Source organism: Bubalus bubalis, chromosome 10 (assembly GCF_019923935.1).
Source record: "Bubalus bubalis isolate 160015118507 breed Murrah chromosome 10, NDDB_SH_1, whole genome shotgun sequence".
Classification (NCBI taxonomy): domain Eukaryota; kingdom Metazoa; phylum Chordata; class Mammalia; order Artiodactyla; family Bovidae; genus Bubalus; species Bubalus bubalis.
Window position 1 is genome coordinate 20,495,751 of NC_059166.1, and position 27,794 is coordinate 20,523,544.

The 27,794-nt window shown below is 39.2% G+C and overlaps 1 protein-coding gene across 1 annotated transcript in view; it reads right to left on the reverse strand.

Annotated features, from left to right (window-relative positions):
• The window catches only part of GRM1 (glutamate metabotropic receptor 1), a 241,665-nt gene that overhangs the window by 68,257 nt on the left and 145,614 nt on the right, over nt 1-27,794 (reverse strand). Inside the window, exon 2 of the mRNA XM_045161917.1 lies at nt 13,712-13,947. Within this exon, the coding sequence (XP_045017852.1) occupies nt 13,712-13,947 (236 nt within the window). The remainder of the gene's footprint in view (nt 1-13,711; nt 13,948-27,794) is intronic.

Below are 27,794 nucleotides of genomic sequence, written 5' to 3' on the forward strand. Positions count from 1 at the left end.
CCCTCCCAGCATCAGAGTCTTTGCCAATGAGTCAACTCTTCACATGAGGTGGCCAAAGTACTGGAGTTTCAGCTTCAGCATCATTCCTTCCAAAGAAATCCCAGGGCTGATCTCCTTCAGAATGGACTGGTTGGATCTCCTTGCAGTCCAAGGGACTCTCAAGAGTCTTCTCCAACACCACAGTTCAAAAGCATCAATTCTTCGGTGCTCAGCCTTCTTCACAGTCCAACTCTCACATCCATACATGACCACAGGAAAAACCATAGCCTTCACTAGATGGACCTTTGTTGGCAAAGTAATGTCTCTGCTTTTGAATATGCTATCTAGGTTGGTCATAACTTTCCTTCCAAGGAGTAAGCGTCTTTTAATTTCATAGCTGCAGTCACCATCTGTAGTGATTTTGGAGCCCAGAAAAATAAAGTCTGACACTGTTTCCAGTGTTTCCCCATCTATTTCCCATGAAGTGATGGATAGACTATGTGGTATGTATTTACAATGGCATACAACTTAGCCAGGAAAAAAATGAAATTTTACCATTTGTAGCAATGTAGATAGACTTGGAGGACATTATACTAAGTGAAATATAAGCCAGAGAAAAAGGCAAATAGTGTATGATATCACTAACATGTGGAATCTAAAAAAAAAAAAAGAATATAACAAAAATGATGCAAAGCCACAGATTTAGACAACAAAGAAGTGGTTACCAGTGGAGTCAGGGAGGGGCAATATGAGGGTGGGGAAGTAAGAGGTACCAACTGTTAGGTATAAGATAAGCTGAAGGAGGTATTTTACAACATGGGAAATAGAGTCAATATTTTGTGATAAATGTAAATGGAATGCAAACTTTAAAACTTGTATAAATTTGGAAAACTCAGCAATTGCCACAGAACTGTAAAAGGGCAGTTTTCATTCTAATCTAAAAGAAGAGCAATGCCAAAGAAGGTTCAAACTACTGCACAATTGCTCTCGTTTCACATGCTAGCAAGGTAATGCTCGAAATCCTTCTAGCTAGGCTTCAGCAGTATGCAAACCAAGAACTTTGACATATACAAGCTGGATTTAGAAAAGGCAGAGGAACCAGAGATCAAATTGCTATCATCTACTGGATCATAGGAAAACCAAGGGAATACCAGAGAAACATCTACTTCTGTTCCATTGACTATGCCAAATCCTTTGACTGTGTGGATTAAAACAAACTGTGGAAAATTCTTAAAGTATGGGAATACCAGCCCACCTTACCTGCCTTCTGAGAAAACTATATGCAGGTAAAGAAACAACAGTCAGAACCAGATATAGAACAATGGACTGGTTCAAAATTGGGCAAGGAGTATGTCAAGTCTGTATATTGTCACCCTGCTTATTTAACTTATATGCAGAGCGCATCATGTTAAATGTTGGACTGGATGAAGCACAAGCTGGAATCAAGATTGCCAGGACAAATATCAACAACCTCAGATATAACACTGTAATGTTATAAAACATTATAACTCTGTAATGTCATTACAGTGTCATTTATAACACTGTAATGTTAGAAAAAGACAGAATGATCTCTGTTTGTTTCCAAGGCAAACCATTCAATATCACAGTGATCTAAGCCTATGCCCCAACCAGTAACGCTGAAGAAGCTGAAGTTGAATGGCTCTATGAAGACCTACAAGACCTTTTAGAACTAATGCCCAAAAAAGATGTCCTTTACATTATAGGGGACCGAAATGCAAAAGTAGGAAGTCAAGAAACACCTGGAGTAACAGGAAAATTTGGCCTTGGAGTATGGAATGAAGCAGGGCAAAGGCTAATAGAGTTTTCCAAGAGAACACACTGGTCATAGCAAACACCCTTTTCCAACAACACAAGAGAAGACTCTACACATGAACATCACCAGATGATCAACACCAAAATCAGATTGATTACATTCTTTGCAGCCAAAGATGGAGAAGCTCTATATAGTCAGCAAAAACAAGACCAGGAGCTGACTGTGGCTCAGATCATGAACTCCTTATTGCCAAGTTCAGACTTAAATTGAAGAAAGTAAGGAAAACCACTAGTCCATTCAGGTATGATCTAAATAAAATTCCTTATGATTATACAATGGAAGAGAGAAATAGATTTAAAGGACTAGATCTGATAGACAGAGTACCTGATGAACTATGGAATGAGGTTCATGACATTGTACAGGAGACAGGGATCAAGACCATCCCCATGGAAAAGAAATGCAAAAACGCAAAATGGCTGTCTGAGGAGGCCTTACAAATAGCTGTGAAAACTCAGCAGTGGCCACAGGACTGGAAAGGTCAGTTTTCATTCCAATTCCAAAGAAAGGCAAAGCCAAAGAATGCTCAAACTACCTCATAATTGCACTCATCTCACACACTAGTAAAGTAATGCTCAAAATTCTCCAGGCCAGGCTTCAGCAATACGTGAACCGTGAAATTCCAGATGTTCAAGCTGGTTTTAGAAAAGGCAAAGGAACCAGAGATCAAATTGCCAACATCTGCTGGATCATGGAAAAAGCAAGAGAGTTCCAGAAAAACATATATTTCTGCTTTATTGACTATGTCAAAGCCTTTGACTGTGTGGATCACAATAAACTGTGGAAAATTCTTCAAGGGATGGGAATACCAGAACACCTGACGTGCCTCTTGAGAAACCTATATGCAGGTCAGGAAGCAACAGTTAGAACTGGACATGGAACAACAGACTGATTTCAAATAGGAAAAGGAGTTCGTCAAGGCTGTGTATTGTCACCCTGCTTATTTAACTTAGGTGCAGAGTACATCATGAGAAACACTGGGCTGGAAGAAACACAAGGTGGAATCAAGATTGCCGGGAGAAATCTCAGTCACCTCAGATATGCAGATGACACCACGCTTGTGGCAGAAAGTGAAGAGGAACTCAAAAGCCTCTTGATTAAAGTGAAAGAGGAGAGTGAAAAAGTTGGCTTAAAGCGCAACATTCATAAATCGAAGATCATGGCATCCGGTCCCATCACTTCGTGGGAAATAGATGGGGAAACAGTGGAAACAGTGTCAGAATTAATCTTTTTGGGCTCCAAAATCACTGCAGATGGTGACTGCAGCCATGAAATTAAAAGACGCTTACTCCTTGGAAGGAAAGTTATGACCAACCTAGATAGCACATTAAAAAGCAGAGACATTATTTTGCCAACAAAGGTCCATCTAGTCCAGGCTATGGTTTTACCAGTGGTCATATATGGATGTAAGAGTTCGACTGTGAAGAAAGCTGCATGCCAAAGAATTGATGCCTTTGAAATTGAGTGGTTCTAGGAAGACCCACAGGACCTTCTAGAACTAACACCCAAAAAAGATGTCCTTTTCATTATAGGGGACTGAGATGCAAAAGTAGGAAGTCAAGAGATACCTGGAGTAACAGGCATATTTGTCTTTGCAGTATATAATGAAGCAGGGCAAAGACTGATTTAGTTTTGCAAAGAGAATGCACTGGTCACAGGAAACACTCTCCTCCAGCAACACAAGAGAAGACTCTGCAGATGGACATCACCAGAAGCTCAATACTGAAATCAGATTGACTGTATTCTTTGCAGCCAAAGATGGAGAAGCTCTACAGTCAGCAAAAACAAGACCAGGAGCTGACTGTGGTTCACATCATGAACTCCTTATTGCCAAATTCAGACTGAAATTGAAGAAAGTGGGGGAAACCAATAGACCATTCAGGTGTGACCTAAATCAAATCCCTTACAATTATACAGTGGAAGTGCCAAATAGATGCAAGGGCACTCTGATAGACAGAGTGCCTGATGAACTATGGACGGAGGTTGGTGACATTGTACAGGAGACCGTGATCAAGACCATTCCCAAGAAAAAGAAATGCAAGGAGGCAAAATGGTTGTCTGATGAGGCCTTACAAATACCTGCGAAAAGAAGAGAAGTGAAAGGCAAAGGAGAAAAGGAAAGAGACACCCATTTGAATGCAGAGTACCAAAGAACAGTGAGAAGAAATAAGAAAGCCTTCCTCAGTGATCAAGGCAAAGAAATGGAGAGAAAAAATAGAATGGGAAGACTAGAGATCTCTTCAAGAAAATTAGAGATACCATGGGAACATTTCATGCAAAGACGGGAACAATAAAGGACAGAAATTGTATGGGCCTAACAGAAGCAGAAGATATTAAGAAGAAGTGGCAAGAATACACAGAAGAACTATACAAAAAAGATCTTCTAGACCCAGATAACCATGATGGTGTGATCACTCACCTAGAGCCAATCATCCTGTATTGCAAAGTCAAGAGGGCCTTAGGAAGCATCATTACAAACAAAGCTAGTGGAGGTGATAGAATTCCAATTGAGCTATTTCAAATCCTAAAGATGATGCTGTGAAAGTGTTGCACTCAAAATGCCACCAAATTTGGAAAACTCAGCAGTGACAACAGGACTGGAAAAGTTCAGTTTTTATTACAATCCCAAAGGAAGGTAATGCCAAAGAACGTTCAGACTACCACACAATTGCACTCATCTCACATGCTAGTAAAGCAATGCTCAAAATTCTCCAAGCCAGGCTTCAACAGTTTTGATGTTCAAGCTGGATTTAGAAAAGGCAGAGGAACCAGAGATCAAATTGCCAACATCCATAGGATCATCCAAAAAGCAAGAGAGTTCCAGAAAAACATCTATTTCTGCTTTATTGACTATGCCAAAGCCTTTGACTGTGTGGATCACAACAAACTGGAAAATTCTTTGAGATAGGAATACCAGACCACCTGACCTGCCTCCTGAGAAACCTGTATGCAGGTCAAGAAGCAACAGTTAGAACTGGACATGGAACAACAGACTGGTTCCAAATAGGAAAAGGAGTACGTCAAGGCTGTATATTGTCACCCCGCATATTTAACCTATATGCAGAGTACATCATGCAAAATGCTGGGTGCAGGAAGCACAAGCTGGAATCAAGATTGCCAGGAGAAATATCAATAACCTCAGATATGCAGATGACACCACCCTTATGGCCTAAAGTGAAGAAGAACCAAAGAACCTCTTGATGAAAGTGAAAGTGAACGTGAAGTGAAGTTGCTCAGTCATGTCCAACTCTTTGCAACCCCATGAATCGCAGCATGCCAGGCCTCCCTGTTTATCACCAACTCCTGGAGTTCACTCAGACTGACGTCCATCGAGTCAGTGATGCCATCCAGCCATCTCATCCTCTGTCGTTCCCTTCTCCTCCTGCCCCCAATCCCTCCCAGCATCAGAGTCTTTGCCAATGAGTCAACTCTTCGAATGAGGTAGCCAAAGTACTGGAGTTTCAGCTTCAGCATCATTTCTTCCAAAGAAATCCCAGGGCTGATCTCCTTCAGAATGGACTGGTTGGATCTCCTTGCAGTCCAAGGGACTCTCAAGAGTCTTCTCCAACACCACAGTTCAAAAGCATCAATCCTTCAGTGCTCAGCTTTCTTCACAGTCCAATTCTCACATCCATACATGACCACTGGAAAAACCATAGCCTTGACTAAACAGACCTTTGTTGGCAAAGTAATATCTCTGCTTTTACTTAATGACAAATAGATGGGAAAACAATGGAAACAGTGAGAGACTTTATTTTGGAGGGCTCCAAAATCACTGCACTTTGTGACATCAGCCATGAAATTAAAAGGCATTTTTGCCTTGGAAGAAAACTATGACCAAACTAGACAGCATATTAAAAAGCAGAGACATTTCTTTGCCAACAAAGTCCATCTAGTCAAAGCAATTGTTTTTCCAGTAGTCATGTATGGATGCAAGAGTTGGACTATAAAGAAAGATGAGCACCGAAGAATTGATGCTTTTGAACTGTGATATTGGAGAAGACTCTTGAGGATCCCTTGAACAGCAAGGTGATCCTACCAGTCCATCCTAAAAAGATCAGTCCTGAATATTCATTGGAAGAACTGATGCTGAAGCTGAAACTCCAATACTTTGGTCACCTTATGTGAAGAACTGACTCATTTGAAAAGACCTTGATGCTGGGAAAGATTGAAGTCGGGAGGAAAAGGGGACGACAGAGGATGAGATGGTTGGATGGCATCACCGACTTAATGAACATGAATGAGTTTGAATAAGCTCCAGGAGTTGGTGATGGACAGAGAAGCCTGGCATTCTGCAGTCCACGGGGTCCCAAAGATTCGGACATGACTGAGTGACTGAACTGAATGTTATATCAACAACCACAGGTAATAACACTCTAATGGCAGTAAGTGAAGAGGAAGCAAAGAGCTTCTTGATGAAAGTGAAAGAGGTGAGTGAAAAAGCTGACTTAAGATTCAACATTCGTAAAATGAAGATCATGGCATCCAGACCCATCAATTCATGGCAAATAGATAGGGAAAAACTGGAAACAGTGACAGATTTTGTTTTCTTGGGTTCCAAAATCACTGCAGATGGTGACTTAAGCCACAAAATTAAAAGATGCTTGCTCCTTGGAAGAAAAGCTATGACAAACTTTAATAGCATATTACAAAACATAGACATCATTTTGCCAACAAAAGTCTGTACAGTCAAAACTATGCTTTTTCCAGTAGTCATGTTCAGATGTGAGAGTTGGCCCATAAAGAAGGTTGGGCACCAAAAAATTGATGCTTCTCAAATGTGGTGTTGGAGAAAACTCTTGAGAGTCCCTTGGACAGCAAAGGATACCAAACCAGTCAATCCTGAAGGAAATCAAATGTGAATATTCATTTTAAGGACTGATGCTGAAGCTAGCTGAAGCTCTATCCTTGTCCATCAGATGCGAAGAGCCGACTCATTGGAAAGACTTTGATGCTGGGAAAGATTGAGGGCAGGAGAAGAAGGGGGCAATAGAGAATGAGATGTTTGGGTGGCATCACTGACTCAATGGATGTGAGTTTGAGCAAACTCTGGGAGATAGTGCATGACAGGGAAGCCTGGTATGTTGCATCCATGGGATTAGAAAGAGTTGGACATGACTTGGCAACTGAACAACATCAACTAAAATTTTAAAAAGGAAAGAAATAGGCAAACAAAGACTATGCTTATAGTACAAGATTATTTTCAGAACTTCATCTATGCGTAATAATGAATGAGATATGCCTGAGTCATTCTAATATCCAGATGCAAAACAAGATCATTTTATTTTCATTCTTCCAACCAAAAGATACAAATACATGTGCTATGGACTGAATGTCTGTTTATCCTCAAAATTCTTAGGTTTAAACCCTGATTCAATATGATGCCATTAATATTTGGAGAGAGTGATCTGGGGAGATAATTAGATCTTGGGAGGGATGTCCTTGTGATATGACTAGCACCCTTGTGAGAAAAGGCCTTGCTTCCTGTCTATTCTTCAGGGAAACCAAGGAAAAAACCTTCACCAAAACCTGATCATCTTGGCACCCAGATTTCTCAGTTTCTAGCCTCTAGAACTATGAGGAAAAAAATGCTTGCTGTCTTCAGCCACCCAGTCTGTGGTAATTTGTTATAACAATTGGAAAGGACAAAGAACATCTAAGACTTTTGAAACATATTTCCATAAGGCAACTTCTACCTGCATGGTCCAAGAATCTATGACTGTTTTGTTTTAAGGGTGTTTATTTGGCTTAGCTGTAACTGTGCCCCATTTGTCAGCACTGTCTGTACAACTGAATTCCTAAGTAGAAAATAAGTTTACTGCCTTGGATCAGGGGGCTTTGAAATCTTCATTGCATTGTCTATAAAAATGTTCAGCTTTGTTCCATGAGATACAGAGCACAATATTGTACTATTCTTTTTACAGTAGGGTAAAACAGAATCGTAGCATTGGTTTGAGAAATTCTGCTCCTTGGTTTAATTAACCCAACTATTGCTCCATGTGAAGTTCATGGAATACAAGGCAATGGAGACCCTTTATCAGTTATCTATGGCCACAATAATGCTGCATAGCAAACTACCCCATGGCTCAGTGGCTTAAAACAACAATATTTATTTAGTTCATTAGTCTGGGGGTCAACTGGGGTGTTCTGATGCTCTGGGTTGTACATGACTCATCTCAGCTGGGGGCTTTTCATGTGTAGACAGTAAGCTAAAGGTTTGGCTGGGAATTGGCTTATCCAGGATGACCTCAATAGAGAAGTTATTCTATTTCTGCTCCATGTTCTCTCTCATCTTCTAGAAGGCTAACTCGGGCTTGTACATAGGGCTGAGGGAGTACTCCAAGCAGGAGAATGGGAGTAGGTCAAGCCTCTTGAGACCTAGATTTGGAACCAATAAGCTGTGAGGTCAATCCAGATTCACAAGGTCATGGATAAAGGCCGATGATATTCTTTAGGAGTATGTATTGATATCTGGGCCAAACTCACAAAAGGCAAAGAGAAGTTATTACTTGTCCTACTGGGCTGAAAGAAATTGGAACTTATTTCAGTTCATAGATCATCTTAATCTGAATCAAACAGTAACGAACCAATTTCATACAAACTTACATAATAAGTTAGCTCAAAACAGAAATTTCATAAAGTGCAAAACCTGGTGAGGCAAACAGTTAATAAAAATTAGTAACCAATCTAGAAATTGTGAATGGCAGTCTCCAAGTTCCGGGGAAAGAATACACAGGTTCAGAAGCCTTGAAATTTTGTTATATCAGACTGTCATTAACTGGCTAGTCCTCAGTTGTTGGTAAGCATTACTGATGTCTTTCATTAGGTTTTGGATAATAACCAAGTACAAGGATATACTAGCTATAAAAAGCATTGTGACCATCTGTTCTTGACTGGTACAAAGAATAAGAAGAGAAAGTAAAAGTTTGTCTATAAATACACTAGATTATAAAAAAAGCTGATGGCAACATAGTGAACCCAATACAGTCATATAGTTAATATACTGTTGTTGCTGCTGCTGCTGCTAAGTCGCTTCAGTCGTGTGCGACTCTGTGCGACCCCATAGACGGCAGCCCACCAGGCTCCCCCGTCCCTGGGATTCTCCAGGCAAGAACACTGGAGTGGGTTGCCATTTCCTTCCCCAATGCATGAAAGTGAAAAGTGAAAGTGAAGTCACTCAGTCGTGTTCGACTCTTCGCGACCCCATGGACTGCAGCCCACCAGGCTCCTCCGTCCATGGGATTTTCCAGGCAAGAGTACTGAGGTGGGGTGCCATTGCCTTCTCCAAAATATACTGTTAGCCACAGTAAATCTTAATATTGCCATATTTCAAGATAATGATGATATTTGTTTTCAAGGAACCTCCAAAATATCATGTTCTTAGACCAATAATTATATATTCAGAAATCTACAGTGAAGGAATAATCCAAAAATAGTAACAACAACAAACATGAAAACTTTCTGTATCATACTGAGTTGATTTTTTTATAAGAAGGAAAATTGGAAGGACCTAAACACTCAACTATGTGAGAATGGCTAAGTAATTATAGTATAATTATTGAATAGAATATTATGGAGCTATTAAAATGGTGGTTATAAAGGCCACACAGCAACATCAAAAAAGTAAAGCATGATCTTAAGTAAATAAAGATACAGAATTATACACACACTATGAGTATAATTATGCAAAACAAAATGTGCTGGTAGGAGTTGCCTTTTGGAATTCCTTATTTTAGAAAACCTTATAAATGTTCATGTCTTTTGATTGAGTAATTCAACTTCTGGAAATGTATCCAAGAAAATTATCTGATATGCAAAAAGGAAAAATTTAGAAGAACTTTTATTGCATCATTGTAGTTTTAGCTTAAATTGTGAAGATATGAAAAAGAAATGATTTTAAATAAATTACAGCTCATTTGTTTGCAGAATGTTATATAACCATTAAGAATGAAAGAATTTAATGACAGAGAACTTTGTAATTTTTTTTAAAGTTTGCATTCATTTTTAAAAGCAATATATAACAAAAATTTAACAGTGTATTTAGTAGAAATACATCAAATATTTAACAGAAATTAACAATGGCTATATAATGGCAAATTTTTAATGTTTTTCATGTTTATTATGCTTTTGTATATTGTCAATTTGCCTATACTAAGGATAGTAGTATGTACTGCTTTGGAAATCAGGAAAAAGCATAAAAGTCTACATAGAACAAAATAAACAAAAGAAAATATTGGATTGGCCCAGAAGTTCATTTGTGGGAAAACCTGAATGAACTTCTGGGCCAATCCTATATATATATTGGCACTGTGTAAGAGTAACTAATTAAGTGTTGTGTGCTTGTTTTTTCTAGTTTACATAGCCTGAAATGTAGTTATATTAAATTTGTAATTTCAAAAACTGTATACATTAATGAAATGACCCATGCCATATCTTATTTGTCATATGGTAAGACATGACAGTAATGATAACTCTTTACATCTATGTAATGATTTACAAGTTGCAAAATATCTCCCTTACATTATTCCATTCAATTCTCTCACCTGTGTGTGAAGTAGAAATTGTTACCATGTTCCAGTTGTAGAAATTTAGACTCAGAGTTTAAGCGAGGTCCTCCAAGTCATGTGGCAGATGCCTGACTGAACCAGTGTTGGACCCAATGGTTTAATGTCCGAGTGTTCTCTCAGCTTCCATGGGAATCATTTCAGTACTTCTTACGAGGAATGGTAAAGCACTGTCGCTGCCAACACCACACAAATGCTGCAGACAACTAACACACTTGCTGGAAGACAGTGATGCTGATTTTCTTTGTACCTACTTTTTCCACTGTCCTCGCAATGATTACTTTTTTAGAAATTAGACTTCGATGTTTCAGTTAGTGCTTTTCCAACACATCTCAAATCCCTTGATATACTCAACTAATTAAGCAGTGATGTAGCCCTTGCATGAAGTACTTTTTAATTAGCTACAGTGATTCCCAAATTATTCAGCTTCAGTTCAGGGCCCTTAATATTCAAACTGACAATCCAGCGCATGTAAACTCTTTATTTAAACAGTGATATCTGAAATGAAGCTCAGTAAAGGTTTCTATGGAAACTAACTTCAATATCAAAACTTTCCAAAACATCAAAATGACCCAATTAGAAGTGGTAAAAATAAATGACAGAAAGTGTAGCTATGAATAGTATGGAAAGGTTACTTCTACTTCTTTACATTAATTTTCGTAAGTGTGTCTGCATATTCATTAGAAGACTATGCAATTCATTTGATATTTAAGAATATCAAATAGATAAGAATGTTACATGAAGTGAAATTTGATGTTGCTCTGCAATAAAACTGAAGTCAATTTCATATGGAGATTAAAACTGAAGAGTTAGTTTACATGACTGTACATATAAATATATAGATAAACACTACTAAAGACAAAAGTCTGGGATTTTTTCAGAAGAAAAGATGAAAACTTTTATGAATTATTTCCAAGTAGAAAAGTTAATAAGCCCTTTGTCATCCTTACAACTAAGAACAAAGGGAAATATTTGCTGAACTTGACTCCAGAATGAAATCCAAATAAAAGCATATTTATTAACTTTTGTAATCACATAAGAAGCTCTTAAAAAAGGCTTTGCAAGTCAAGCATAATATGAGAACAATTCATGAATGTACCATTTTTTCCCTGCTATGAATGTTAACCAAGTTTAGATATTAACCTTGATATTTGCATGTAATGTGACAAATTAAAACCCAAAGTATTATAGTACACGGCTGCAGAGTTCTAACTTTTGTTTCAAAAGCTTAGGTCACAAGATATTTCCCTGGGAATTCCTAAATAAAGACATCCACACATGTTTAAAAAGTAATATTCTGAACTTTACTAATGAAACAAAATATCACAGTGACATATATAATTGCATCACTAATAGGCTCTCGAATTTAACTCATCTGAAATTTATCTCCTGATCATTAAAACCTACTTTTCCTGGATTCTTCCTCATCTCAGTCAACAGTGACACTATCTTTTCAGTTGCTCAGACCAGTCTTTCTTCACAATTCTGTCAGCAAATGCCCTTAGCTCTCATTCAAAAGAGCCTCAGAATCAATCACCTCTCTGCCTCTTGCTTGCCACAACCGTGGCCCAATCCACCGCACTCTCACCGGCATTATTACAGCAACCTCCTCACTGCTCTGCTTCCCCTTTGTCAAAACTGAAAAACTGCAGCAAGTAATTCTGTTCAGAAAAAATAAGACTGATCCCATCTTTGTTGTGCTTAGACTTCCCAGTGGCTTCCTATCACACTCAGAACAAAGCAAAGTTTTCACAAGGCACAGTGAAGTCCTGTGGGACTGTTTGCCCATGTGCCTCTCCTACTTACCTCCTGTTATTCTAGGAACTCACTGGCTCTGGCAGCCTGAGTTCGATACTGTTCTCCCACTAAACCAGGCATTCCAGTGCCTCTATTTATTTGCTATGCCCTCTGCTTGGAATGCCCTTCCCAGGCGTTTGCATAGTTCACTCTCACGTCTTTTTGGCTGCACCACACGACATGTGGGATCTTAGTTCATGGACCAGGGATTGAACCTGTGCTCCCTGCAGTAGATGTGCTGAAAGCCCAGAGTCTTAACCACTGCCGCTGGTGCACTGATTTTTTTTTAATTGGGGTATATTTGCTTCACAATATTGTGTTCGTTTCTATTGTACAAGGAAGTGAATCAACTATATGTACACATAAACCTCTCTCTTGGACTTCCCTCCCACCCTTCCCATCCCACCCATCTAAGTCACCACGGAGCACTGAGCTATACAGCAGCTTTCCCACTAGCTATCTATCTTACTCATGGTAGTATATATATATATATGTTAATTTCAATCTCCCAATTTATCCCACCCCATTTTGCCCCCACAAAACCATGTCCACATGTCCATTTTCTACATGTGTTTCTATTCTTGCTCTGCAAATATGTTCATATGCATCATCTTTCTAGATTTTACATATATGCATTAATATACAATATTTACATTGGGTCATTTGTAGAGACGTGGATGAACCTAGAGACTGTCATATAGACTGAGGTTCTAGACATTTCTAAATAAAATCTTTTCAGCCCATGTCCCATCACTGTGCTACAATCCAAATTTGGTCATAGATAGTCTTTAATTCTCTGGTACTTGCTGGTGGCAGGGAGAAGGGAGACATGCTGTGGAGTTCATCAAGCTCTGAAAGGTCTTAATCATGCACTGCCCTCCTTGGGCATCCTCTAGTGGTCAGTGCATGGGGCGGGGGGTATCAGTCCCACTGAGAACCATCATTAAATGACTTTCTAATATCAAAATATGAATGTTATTAAAGCTAGAAATAATTTGTGTAGTTAGCCATATTCTTAGATAATTACCAAGATGAAATCACAGACTTTTTCATCTGTAAAACAGAGGAAAGTACTGCGTTTTTTGGTCACCTGTGCACATAAACACCCATGTTGGTGATGTGACCCTGGGTGGCATCTTATCTTCTTTTGGCTTTCATATCAAAGCAAAGTCATAAAGAAGAAAAAGAGATCAAACCAGTCTGCTTACTAATGTCTGTGGGTTAGCATCTCCTAAGCATGCCTACAATAAATCTCTTTCCTCTGGCCTGAATACTAAATACTTGAATTCTCAGTTTGCTTTTCCTTTATTTATTATTTCTTATGACTTGTCCCACCAGAGATCAAAGCAGTCTCCATGTTTCCAGAATATAGAAACATGAATCCTTGGGGGAACATACACTTCCTTCTCATTCTAGCTATTTTATAAATTAAATTGGAAATTTAGTCTTTGTTTCTCCAGCCTTGGCACCTTCTACATTCATTGAACAAGCTGGAGGAAATGACCAAAATTTGAGCTGTGATTTTGTGAAGATGAGTTACCTGTGCAGATTCTTTTAAAGTTGGGGTTTTCCAGAATGTGTCCTGGTAGGCGGCACTGGAACCGATGTTGCCAGAACTCAGGGAACCAGGGATTCCTTGTATTAGTGTCCAGCCTCAGTTTCAGGAAATAATCATCAAATGACCTGACCTCTGGAGACTGCAGCTTTATCGTGATTCCCCCGTTGGCTTCCACCTCATAACCTTCAATGACTTCATCTCTGTCTGCCCATCCATCACTAAAAAATGTGGGGATTGGGGTGGGGAGAGAGAAAGACAAAAGTCTCACAAATAGAGCTCTGAGTTATGCATGAAAGAAGCAGTTCAGCAAGATTGAAAGTTTTTTTAAGCCAATATTGTTATCCATCAATCACTTTTTTTGTGGAGACTGGAAAATTGTAGAATCATCACATCTTGCTTGTTTTTCACAATAATGAAAGTGAGGATGAAGATGACGACAGTAACAATTACAAGAACTAACCATTGAGCATGTATTAGTCATCAGATTCTGTGCTACTCACTTTTACGGAGTCAGATGTTCAACAAATAGCTGAAGTCCTGGTGAATCCCAGATATGGGTCCAGGCAGTCTGACTCCCAAGTTCATTGCTGTTTACAACTAGACCACAAAGCCCCTTAGTTGCTCTTCAAACCAGAAGAAAATAAAACCCAGGTACTTAGGTCTTCTCGAAAAGAGCTAAGGTTTCAAGGTTGCGATCAAGACCATTATATGAATTACATTATATGCAGTATAAAATTGATTTAGCTCAGAAACATGACAACCACAGATTTTGCCCCTGGATATTGTTCAAATTTGCATCTCTTAGAAGTGACCAGATGCTTTTTTTCCTAATGCTATTTCAAATTAGCAGCATTAAAAGAAAATAATCTAGCTCCGTAAAATAAAAATAATCTTCCTGCTTACTAAATGACACTTTGGACACTTCATCTGTAGGTTCAAATCTTTAAAGTTTGTTCACTTTCTAGAACATTCACATCTCCCATGATTGATGTTCCTGCAGTTTAACTCAAGTGTACATTTGAGCCAGATCAAACCTCATGTGAGTGGCTGTGATCCCTTCCCAAGAATGGGTCAAAGAAAAAAATGCATTAGATAGACTTAAACAGGCAAAGAACACCTTATAAAAGACTATCTCAATAGGCCAAAAATACTGAACTCAATTCTACTGAAACATAACCTGCAAAGGTTTTTAAGGGTGAGTATGAGACTTCCCTGGTCTCATTCCATTGACCATTCCAGTGGTCAAGAATCTGCTTTCAATATAGGAGGCACAATAGACATGGGTTTGAACTCTAGGTTGGGATGATCCCCTGGAGAAGTAAAAGGCAACCCACTCCAGTATTCTTGCCTGGGAAAATTCCATGAACAGACTAGCCTGGTTGGCTACAGTCCATGGGGTTGCAAAGAGGTGAACATGACTGAGCACACACACATACACACACGCGCACACACACATGAGCTAGAGAGGAAGTGTTGGAGGACTCAGAGTGGAGCTTGGCCAATGTGATTAAACCATTCGCATTGATAACTGTCACTTATCTAAATTAGTTTCCCATCTTTCCACGGAAACTGAGATAGGGCTCTGCTATTATATTCTTTGCAGCCAAAGATGGAGAAGCTCTATACAGTCAGCAAAAACAAGACCAGGAGCTGACTGTGGCTCAGACCATGAACTCCTTATTGCCAAATTCAGACTCAAATTGAAGAAAGTAGGGAAAACCACTAGACCATTCAGGTATGACCTAAATCAAATCCCTTATGATTATACAGTGGAAGTGAGAAATAGATTTAAGGGCCTAGATCTGATAGATAGAGTGCCTGATGAACTATGGAATGAGGTTCGTGACATTGTACAGGAGACAGGGATCAAGACCATTCCCATGGAAAAGAAATGCAAAAAAGAAAAATAGCTGTCTGGGGAGGCCTTACAAATGGCTGTGAAAAGAAGAGAGGCGAAAAGCAAAGGAGAAAAGGAAAGATATAAACATCTGAATGCAGAGTTCCAAAGAATAGCAAGAAGAGATAAGAAAGCCTTCTTCAGCGATCAATGCAAAGAAATAGAGGAAAACAACAGAATGGGAAAGATTAGGGATCTCTTCAAGAAAATCAGAGATACCAAAGGAACATTTCATGCAAAGATGAGCTCGATAAAGGACAGAAATGGTATGGACCTAACTGAAGCAGAAGATATTAAGAAGAGATGGCAAGAATACACAGAAGAACTGTACAAAAAAGATCTTCACGACCCAGATAATCACGATGGTGTGATCACTGACCTAGAGCCAGACATCCTGGAATGTGAAGTCAAGTGGGCCTTAGAAAACATCACTACGAACAAAGCTAGTGGAGCTGATGGAATTCTAGTTGAGCTATTCCAAATCCTGAAAGATGATGCTGTGAAAGTACTGCAACTCAATATGCCAGCAAATTTGGAAAACTCAGCAGTGGCCACAGGACTGGAAAAGGTCAGTTTTCATTCCAATCCCAAAGAAAGGCAATGCCAAAGAATGCTCAAACTACCGCACAATTGCACTCATCTCACAGGCTAGTAAAGTAATGCTCAAAATTCTCCAAGCCAGGCTTCAGCAATATGTGAACCGTGAACTTCCTGATGTTCAAGCTGGTTTTAGAAAAGTCAGAGGAACCAGAGATCAAATTGCCAACATCCGCTGGATCATGGAAAAAGCAAGAGAGTTCTGGAAAAGCATCTATTTCTGCTTTATTGACTATGCCAAAACCTTTGACTGTGTGGATCACAATCAACTGTGGAAAATTTTGAAAGAGTTGGGAATACCAGACCACCTGATCTGCCTCTTGACAAATTTGTATGCAGGTCAGGAAGCAACAGTTAGAACTGGACATGGAACAACAGTCTGTCTCCAAATAGGAAAAGGAGTACGTCAAGGCTGTGTATTGTCACCCTGTTTATTTAACTTCTATGCAGAGTACATCATGAGAAACGCTGGACTGGAAGAAACACAAGCTGGAATCAAGATTGCCGGGAGAAATCTCAGTCACCTCAGATATGCAGATGACACCACCCTTATGGCAGAAAGTGAAGAGGAACTCAAAAGCCTCTTGATGAAAGTGAAGATGGAGAGTGAAAAAGTTGGCTTAAAGCTCAACATTCAGAAAACAAAGATCATGGCATCCGGTCCCACCACTTCATGGGAAATAGATGGGCAAACAGTGGAAACTGTGTCAGACTTTATTTTTCTGGGCTCCAAAATCACTGCAGATGGTGACTGCAGCCATGAAATTAAAAGACACTTACTCCTTGGAAGGAAAGTTATGACCAACCTAGATAGCATATTCAAAAGCAGAGACATTACTTTGCCAACAAAGGTTCATCTAGTCAAGGCTATGGTTTTTCCTGTGGTCATGTATGGATGTAAGAGTTGGACTGTGAAGAAGGCTGAGCACCGAAGAATTAATGCTTTTGTTTTTTGTGTTTTTTTTTAATTTTATTTTATTTTAAATTTTACATAATTGTATTAGTTTTGCCAAACATCAAAATGAATCCACCACAGGTATACATGTGTTTCCCACCCTGAACCCTCCTCCCTCCTCCCTCCCCATACCATCCCTCTGGGTCGTCCCAGTGCACCAGCCTCAAGCATCCAGTATCATGCATCGAACCTGGACTGGCAACTCAGAAGACTCTTGAGAGTCCCTTGGACTGCAAGGAGATCCAGCCAGTCCATTCTGAAGGAGATCAGCCCTGGAATTTCTTTGGAAGGACTGATGCTAAAGCTGAAACTCCAGTACTTTGGCCACTTCATGCAAAGAGTTGATTCATTGGAAAAGACTGATGCTGGGAGGGATTGGGGGCAGGAGGAGAAGGGGACGACAGAGGATGAGATGGCTAGATGGCATCACTGACTCGATGGAGGTGAGACTGGGTGAACTCTGGGAATTGGTGATGGACAGGGAGGCCTGGCATGCTGCAATTCATGGGGTCGCAAAGAGTTGGACATGACTGAGTGACTGATCTGATCTGATCTGATCACTCTTAATTACTGGAAAAGGTCAGTTTTCATTTCAATCCCAAAGAAGGGCAATGCCAAAGAATGTTCCAACTATTGTACGATTGCACTCATTTCACATTCCAGCAAGGTATTGTTCAAAATCCTTCAAGTTTGCCTTCAACAGTATGTGAACTGAAGACTTCCAGATACACAAGCTGGATTTATAAAAGGCAGAGAGACCAGAGGTCAAATTGCCAACACCCGCTGGATCATTGAGAAAGGAAGAGAATTCCAGAAAAATATCTACTTCAGCTTCATTGACTATGCTAAAGCCTTTGACTATGTGGATCACAACAAACTGTGGAAAATTCTCAGAGATGGGAATACCAGACCACCTGACCTGTCTCCTGTATACAGGTCAAGAAGCAACAGTTAGAACTGGACATAGAACAATGGTCTGGTTCCATATTGGGAAAGGAGTTCATCGAGGCTGTATATAGTCACCCTGCTTAACTTCTATGCAGGGTACAGCATGCGAAATGTCAGGCTGGATGAAGCACAAGCTGGAATCAAGATTGTCAGGAGAAATATTAATAACCTCAGATATGCAGATGACACCACCCTTCTGGCAGAAAGTGAAGGAGAACTAAAGAGCTTCTTGATGAAAGTGAAAGAGGAGAGTGAAAAAGTTGGCTTAAAAGTCAACATTCAAAAAAACAAAGATTATGGCATCCAGTCCCATCATTTCATGGCAAATACATGGGGAAAGTGGAAACAGTGACAGATATTATTTTCTTGGGCTCCAAAATCACTGTGGACAGTGACTGCAGCCATGAAATTAAAGGACACTTGCTCCTTGGAAGCAAAGCTATGACAAACCTGACAGCGTATTAAAAAGCAGAGACATTATTTTGCTGACAAATTTTCATCTAGTCAAAGCTATGGTTTTTTCCAATAGTTATGTATAGGTGTGAGAGCTGGACTATAAAGAAGGCTGAATGCCCCAAAATTGATGCTTTTGAACAGTGGTGTTGGAGAAGACTCTTGAGAGTCCCTTGGACTGCAAGTAGATCAAACCAGTCAATCCTAAAGGATATCAACCCTGAGTATTCATTGGAAGGACTGATGCTGCAGCTGAAGCTCCAATACTTTGGCCACCTGATGCGATGAGCTGACTCACCAGAAAAGATCCTGATGCTGGGAAAGATTGAAGCCAAAAGGAGAAGGGGATTACAGAGGATGAGATGGTTGGATGTTATCATGAGTTGAGAAAACTATGGGAGATGGTGAAGAACAGGGAAGCCTGGTGTGCTGCAGTCCATGGGTTTGTAAAGAGTCGGACACAACTGTGCAACTGAACAATGACAACATCACTCTTAATGATCACATTTCAAAGGGATGGATCCTAGGTCACTGAGAAAAAAATTCTCTGTTGTAAAACTATCCAGAGGTTGGGAGAAATTTTACATTTCTCTTTACAGATAAAGAATTGACACTGGCATGATTTTGAAAGTAAAAGCTCTGAGAAAAGGGAAGTTAAGGGATCATAGTCAGGAAGAAACGTGTCTAAAGTCTAGTCAAGCTTTGAAGAACATTAAGAGTGTCACGGTCAACGAGTGGGTATATTCCTCTACCCACTGAGTGGTGCCCTGCAGTTTCTGGAACACAAACATTTAGTCTCTGCCAGAGAAAGTTTTGGGTCAAACACATATGACAGACTGTAGCTCACTCCTCTCCTTATTACCTGAGGTGTCCTCCACTTAGCTGACCTAACTGGTATAATTTCATTCCAGAATCTTACCAGTAAACCACATAGGAGCTGCATTTTCAACAGATCAAGGGTTGTAGAAGGTATAGTTGACTTAACACGATTCAGAACTAAAGGAATTTTGAAGTAAGGTATAGTCTAGCTAGACCAGAGAATGTCTATATGCATCTCATAAATCCACTAAAATACACATTGCAATATTTTGTGTGGATCTTTCTCTTTCTCCCCTTTCTCCCTTCCTCCTTCTTCCCTCCTTTCTTTCCTTCCACATTTATTTGGCACCCTCTATGTACCAGATGCTCTGCTCTGCTCAGGATTCAGTTGAGAATGAGAAATGCTATTCTCTTCCTCCCTAGTGTTACAGACTTCGGGAAAACAGATGTTAAACAAGACTTGCAAATACTATGGAGGTAAAGAAGGAGAAGCAACCAGCAACTGGAGAAGGAGGGGCTTCAGAGCCCAATTAGTCTGGTGTGTATGTGAGTGTGGGTGAAAAGATGATTTAGGGATGGCTTTCCTGAGAAAGTAATGTCTGAGCTGAGACCTAAAGGATGAGTAGACACTAGTCAGGTCCAGATGGGAAGAAGGTTTGGTAAAGAAAGTTCCTGAAAGATTATCCAGCACACAGGAAAGACCAAGACTCATTCAAAGAATTTAGGGTCTGTTCATTGGAGCATAGAGAGACATTAGCAAGAGATGAGGATGTGGGCAAAATTCCATCCTAGGAATTGTTAGCCTGAGGACTACAGGAGGTCCTCAAGGTATTGTAAAACTATTATTGAATGAGGTCATTTAGCTCTGCCCCTGGTGGTAAATGACCTGAGTATTTTGGGGAACAAATCCTCAGAAAATGATTGCCAATCAAATAGACTAAAAGAGAAAAAAAGGCCCACTCTTTTATCTTTCCATATCCTCTAGTTAGAAAGGTTTGAACTAATTTAATTATTTAGATTTATTCACATTTATATCATAACTACACCTAGAGCAGTTTGAAGATGAGAGCTATTGTTCATGTCACACGGAAAAGGAGGGTAAAAGTAAAACCAGTTTAGGCTTTCAAGAAATCCTGCCTATGAGTCTGTATTTAAAATCAAGATGACTTACTACTTGAAGGAAATAATTACTTTTTTTGATGTTAACCTTAGGGATGAAGTCTGTTTCTCCTGTTTTAATATTATGTGAAACTTTCATGTGTGCTTATAGTCCAAACAAGAAACCCACAATTTTTAAAAGTATGAAATGAAATGAGCCTTCTCTAATGTTTACTTGGATTCTTTAAAAAAAAAATCCTTAAGTTTGTAAAGCAAGTAGCATGTGTCGGTGCTGGAAGCAGAGAAAGTGTGACCTCCTGACCTTTTATACACCAATACAGAGAAGGACTTCATAAGAGGAAACTTTTGTATGTGAATACAGACAACCTGAATTTGGGGAAACTTCAAGGGGTTTAATGGGGAATCCCTCCATCCCCTTTGCCATTGGACAAAGCCCTTTCTCACTCTCTGTAGATGACCCCCTTCTAGAAATTAGAATTGGTGTTAGATCCAAGAGGTCATAAGGTCAAGGACAACCAAAACATGATAGAGAAAATATTCAAACTAAGATTAGTTGGTGAATATCCTTTGAGATGTTAATTGCTAAAGTTTTGTATGAGGTCTTAAATCTATCACAGACGAGATATAAGGGAATACTAACAAATAAAAAGTTACAGAAGGACATCTTTAAAGCAACTCCTTGTTTGTACATATTTTAAATATTTCTTCTGTATGCCACTTGTTAAACACATTTACAGAGACTGTTGAAAATTTTTCATTGTTTAGGTGTAGTGTTGGGATTTTTGATGGGGATATTGTTTTGGTGAATTCTCTGTGAGGCACACTTGAGAGCAGAGAGCCAGCAGCTCTCCTGATGCCTATTATAGATTTTTCTTTCCTTATTGATGCTGGTAGGGTGGTGGTGATGGTGGTGGTGGTGATGCTGTAGATAGTGCTTGGTCACAGATGTCCTGTGGGCATCTGCTCAACCTCGGGTGTCTGGACTGAATCCTGCTGTGCTGGGTGCTGATCATCCTCAGGCAGTGCTGAACTCTTATGAGGCACATTCACAGCCTCTAGTAGCTTCTGCTGCTCCGCTTCCCAGTTTTGACTTCATTTTCTATCTGGGGTCTGGAAATGGAACTGTGAATGAACAGGGTGAACGTTTAATGGGAAGCTACATGTCTTAATTATTCCTCACAAATATATGAGACTCCTTATTTCCCACCCCCCTCAACATTTTTAAACAGCGACCCTTTCACAAGGCTGTTCTTCTCTTCTCACAAAAGCATTGTTTTAGTTCTGCGAAATTCCACAGTCCAAACTTACAATAAGATTCTTTCTACTCGATACATTCTGATATTAATAAGAGAATATTATTTTTGATTCTACCTATTCCAACTTGAAAGGAGCTGTATAATTGTTACTTTTGCATTATATCAGTCAAAATAATTTAATAAACAAACTCATAGTAAAAAAAATGCAATAGTATTCATTTTTAAAGCCACACAAAAACATTTTAGAAACTCTTATTTACATTCAATTAAAATAATTACAGTCTTGAGAGTAAAGCAACTTGATTTGTGTAATGAATTCAAGTGATTGTGTGTACCCAATAATAAAACTATAATTCTTTAAAAATAATCCAAAGATTATCATATAACCAGGGAAAGAAGAAAAGCATAATAAAAATAATATTTTCAAAAACACATGTAGACAAGCACAACATTCCATAAATTACAATGCTTAACTATATTTACAAAGGTTGAAGAAATGTAGGGTAATGTAATTTAAGTCAAGTGATGTCAATTAGGAGAAATATTTTGGAGGTAATGACGGCATTTTCAATAATAACTGAGACTGGCTTTATTCATTCAACATTCTTTCACTGAGAGTCTGCATGAGTTCAGCATTTTGCTGACTGCTGCAGATAAAATTGCTCAAAAGTAGAGGCAAGGCCCCTGCCATCAAGGTAATTATAGGGATGGGTAGCCTGGCCACTAAATACACAATAGCCATAGAGTTGCAATCACTGAAAGAAAAAGAAGATAGGCTGCAGAAGCACAGAGAAGGAGCAAAGGGGTCTTGCCAAGGGAGATTCTACCCAAGGGGAAACAACATCTAGGATGAGACCTAAAGGATGAGTTGAAGTTGCACAGGTAAAAGGGAAGACTGGAAGGGGAACCAGCTAAAGAGGCAACAAAACTGTCAAACAACAGTGAGGCTTTCAGTTTGGAGCGTACAAGGCAAGGAAAGATAGGACAAGCACGGATGAGATCTAGAAGAGCCCTAACATATTTGTCAAGGGTTTTGGATTTCATTTAGGATGATGAGAAACTACTCAGATTTTCAGCAGGAATGTGGCATGATTAGATTTGTTTTATTTTTTTTTAATTTTATTTTATTTTTAAACTTTACATAATTGTATTAGTTTTGCCAAATATCAAAATGAATCCGCCACAGGTAGTTGTTCTAGAAAGTACTAGAGTTGAAGTACCAACACAAGTTGGTACTTGTGAAGATTCTTTGGTTCTAGAATTCCCAGAAAGAAACTGTGTAGAAACAAACATAGACATGTACACACACATGCACACACAGCCTAATTACATTGCATTAAAAAGCAGAGACATTACTTTGCCGACAAAGGTCCATCTAGTCAAAGCTTTGGTTTTTCCAGTAGTCAGGTATGGATTAGGGATTTGGACTATAAAGAAAGCTGAACGCAAAAGAGTTGATGCTTTTGAACTGTGGTGTTGGAGAAGACTCTTGAGAGTTCCTTGGATGGCAAGGCGATCCAACCAGTGATCCTAAAGGAAATCAATCCTGAATATTCATTGGAAGGACTGATGCTGAAGCTGAAACTCAAATAATTTGGCCACCTGATATGAAGAACTGACTCATCTGAAAATACCCTGATGCTGGGAAAGATTGAAGGCAGGAGAAGGGGATGACAGAGGATGAGATGGTTGGATGGCGTCACTGACTCAATGGACATGAGTTTGAGTAAGCTCTGGGAGTTGGTGATGGACGGGGAAGCCTGGCATGCTGCAGTCCTTTAGGTCGAAAAGTGTCAGATATGACTGAGTGACTGAACTGAACTGAACTGAACTGTTGAAGGCTTAGTTGACAGTGCTGATGAATCAAGAACTGGGGTAGGGGCCACAATTAGTTTATATTTAGTTTTAAAATCAGTTACTGCCATGAATAAAGAACTGACAAAAATGTAGGTATCTTTATTTAATTATCTAGGACAGGCATTTAGAGATCACTCAGCCTGCTGAAAAGCAAAAGAGAATGAGGGGATAGTGTCACTTTTTACTGTTCTGTATAGATGGAGTTAGAATTCAAACAGAAGCCTTATTTCTAAAGTTATGATGTTTCAGTAGAAAAAGAAGGTGGGGGAGAAAAATGGAAGATATCGAAAGACAAAAGAGGAAGAATGAAAGGAATGAATTCTCAAGCAGCTGAGGCTGATCAAGGTCAGATCAGGTATCTTTACTTTCTCATCTACTCTTTACTCCAAGACCCTAACCCACCTCTGTCATCCTGAGCCTGGAATTATCTGCCACCTGGAGTCTTGCGATTATCTTCCTCTCCAAGCAAAAATGTAGGGCAAAGATGTCTACTGATAAACAGTGCACACAGCCTTGCAAATGTGGAGGAAACTTCTCAAACCTTCTGAAGGCCATTTCTCATGTATTAATGACAATTTCAAGCCAGTGTGAAAGAAGGGTAGGCCTGTGGGGAACTGCTTGTGGAAAAATAGGTCTTTTTTTCTTCCTTAAAATTCTACTACCGAGGTAGCATCATAGTTTGTCTCTCATTCAACTAATATGAAGACATAATGTGAGAATAGGGACTGGTTAGTTAAACTTTCTAAGCCTCTGTTACTCCACCTATAAAATGGGGATGAAAATGATGTCACCCCATTAAGAGCTGTGTGAGAATTAAACTAGATAATCCATATAAAATACTTATCACAATATATAGGTCATGATGAAGTCTTACTCGGAGAAGGCAATGGCACCCCACTCCAGTACTCTTGTCTGGAAAATCCCATGGATGGAGGAGCCTGGAGGGCTGCAGTCCATGGGGCCACTGAGGATCCGACATGACTGAGCGACTTCACTTTCACTTTTCACTTTCATGCATTGGAGAAGGAAATGGCAACCCACTCCAGGGTTCTTGCTTGGAGAATCCCAGGGATGGGGGATAGATATACCAGTTCTTTATCATCAGTCTCATGATGTAACCAATGTACTGAACAGTATCAATGTGTGGGAAAGACTTTCCTACAAAAGTGCTGCTCACAGTGTGATCCAAATATTGGTGCCAGTTCATGAACTATTTGTTACCAATAGATGAGGAGATACTGAGAGTAAGCATTTAGAAAAACCTACAGCAGTTAGACATTGTTGCAAGATCTAAGAACCTGATGGGTGGACTCATGTCTTTGAATAGGGTTTAACCACTTCGTTTTCCAATTCATATGGTGAATTGCCTGTGACTCAAGGCTATGCACAGCCATATGCAGTAGAGCTCAGTTACAATGTGTGACCTTTTGAAGTTATTTTGCCAAATGTAACCCCAAATAATATAAAATCTGAGAATAAATAAACACTTATTTTAATCAGTTTGTTTTTACAATCACATTAAATTTTAACTGTTTTATGACTTATATAAGGTTACTTTCCATTTCAGAGAAATAGAATTTTCATTATTTACTTTAATTCCAGTTGTATGTGGTCTCACAAGCTTCACCAGAATTTTTTCTTACACGCAAAGACACAATTTGCAGAGTGTGGCAATGGTATTTGAATGCAAACAATGTGGAGAATTTCGATTTCATAGAAACAGGACAAAAAGAGTTCCAATGAAATTTACCTGAAAATATGTTGGCTTATATGTTGAATTTATTCCTAATTGATGATAAAATGCTGAAACCATAATGTATTTTTTTTTATTTTATTTTATTTTTAAACTTTACATAATTGTATTAGTTTTGCCAAATATCAAAATGAATCTGCCACAGGTATACCTGTGTTCCCCATCCTGAACCCTCCTCCCTCCTCCCTCCCCATACCATCCCTCTGGGTCGTCCCAGTGCACCAGCCCCAAGCATCCAGTATCGTGCATCGAACCTGGACTGGCAACTCGTTTCATACATGATATTTTACATGTTTCAATGCCATTCTCCCAAATCTTCCCACCCTTTCCCTCTCCCACAGAGTCCATAAGACTGTTCTATACATCAGTGTCTCTTTTGCTGTCTCGTACACAGGGTTATTGTTACCATCTTTCTAAATTCCATATATATGTGTTAGTATACTGTATTGGTGTTTTTCTTTCTGGCTTACTTCACTCTGTATAATAGGCTCCAATTTCATCCACCTCATTAGAACTGATTCAAATGTATTCTTTTTAATGGCTGAGTAATAATCCATTGTGTATATGTACCACAGCTTTCTTATCCATTCATCTGCTGATGGACATCTAGGTTGCTTCCATGTCTTGGCTATTATAAACAGTGCTGCGATGAACATTGGGGTACACGTGTCTCTTTCCCTTCTGGTTTCCTCAGTGTGTATGCCCAGCAGTGGGATTGCTGGATCATAAGGCAGGTCTATTTCCAGTTTTTTAAGGAATCTCCACACTGTTCTCCATAGTGGCTGTACTAGTTTGCATTCCCACCAACAGTGGAAGAGGGTTCCCTTTTCTCCACACCCTCTCCAGCATTTATTACTTGTAGAATTTTGGATCGCAGCCATTCTGACTGGTGTGAAATGGTACCTCATAGTGGTTTTGATTTGCATTTCTCTGATAATGAGTGATGTTGAGCATCTTTTCATGTGTTTGTTAGCCATCTGGATGTCTTCTTTGGAGAAATGTCTATTTAGTTCTTTGGCCCATTTTTTGATTGGGTCATTTATTTTTCTGGAGTTGAGCTGTAGGAGTTGCTTGTATATTCTCGAGATTAGTTGTTTGTCAGTTGCTTCATTTGCTATTATCTTCTCCCATTCTGAAGGCTGTCTTTTCACCTTGCTAATAGTTTCCTTTGATGTGCAGAAGCTTTTAAGGTTAATTAGGTCCCATTTGTTTATTTTGCTTTTATTTCCAATATTCTGGGAGGTGGGTCATAGAGGATCCTGCTGTGATGTATGTCAGAGAGTGTTTTGCCTATGTTCTCCTCTAGGAGTTTTATAGTTTCTGGTCTTACGTTGAGATCTTTAATCCATTTTGAGTTTATTTTTGTGTATGGTGTTAGAAAGTGTTCTAGTTTCATTCTTTTACAAGTGGTTGACCAGATTTCCCAGCACCACTTGTTAAAGAGATTGTCTTTAATCCATTGTATATTCTTGCCTCCTTTGTCAAAGATAAGGTGTCCATATGTGCGTGGATTTATCTCTGGGCTTTCTATTTTGTTCCATTGATCAATATTTCTGTCTTTGTGCCAGTACCATACTGTCTTGATAACTGTGGCTTTGTAGTAGAGCCTGAAGTCAGGTAGGTTGATTCCTCCAGTTCCATTCTTCTTTCTCAAGATCGCTTTGGCTATTCGAGGTTTTTTGTATTTCCATACAAATTGTGAAATTATTTGTTCTAGCTCTGTGAAGAATACTGTTGGTAGCTTGATAGGGATTGCATTGAATCTATAAATTGCTTTGGGTAGTATACTCATTTTCACTATATTGAGTCTTCCAATCCATGAACATGGTATATTTCTCTGTCTGTTAGTGTCCTCTTTGATTTCTTTCACCAGTGTTTTATAGCTTTCTATATATAGGTCTTTAGATTCTTTAGGTAGATATATTCCTAAGTATTTTATTCTTTCCGTTGCAATGGTGAATGGAATTGTTTCCTTAATTTCTCTGTTTTCTCATTATTAGTGTATAGGAATGCAAGGGATTTCTGTGTGTTGATTTTATACCCTGCAACTTTACTATAGTCATTGATTAGTTCTAGTAATTTTTGGGAGGCTATTTTAGCTAATGAATTTGTGAAATCATCAAAATAGTTGTTTGTAGTACCCACTCCCCCACACCACCCACCCCCACCAGCACATTTTTCTACAGTTTTGCTTTCCTCCGTTTCAGTTTTCCACAGTCAAACATGGTCTGAAAATATTAAATGAAAAATTCAAAAAATAAACAATTTATAGGTTTTAAATCGCATGCTGTTCTGAGTATCATGGCTTCTCAGGCTAGTGCTAAAGTATCCTCTTGCCAAGTGTAGGAGATGAAAGAGATGCAGTTTTGATCCCTGGGTCCAGACAATCCTCTGGAGGAGGAAATGGCAAC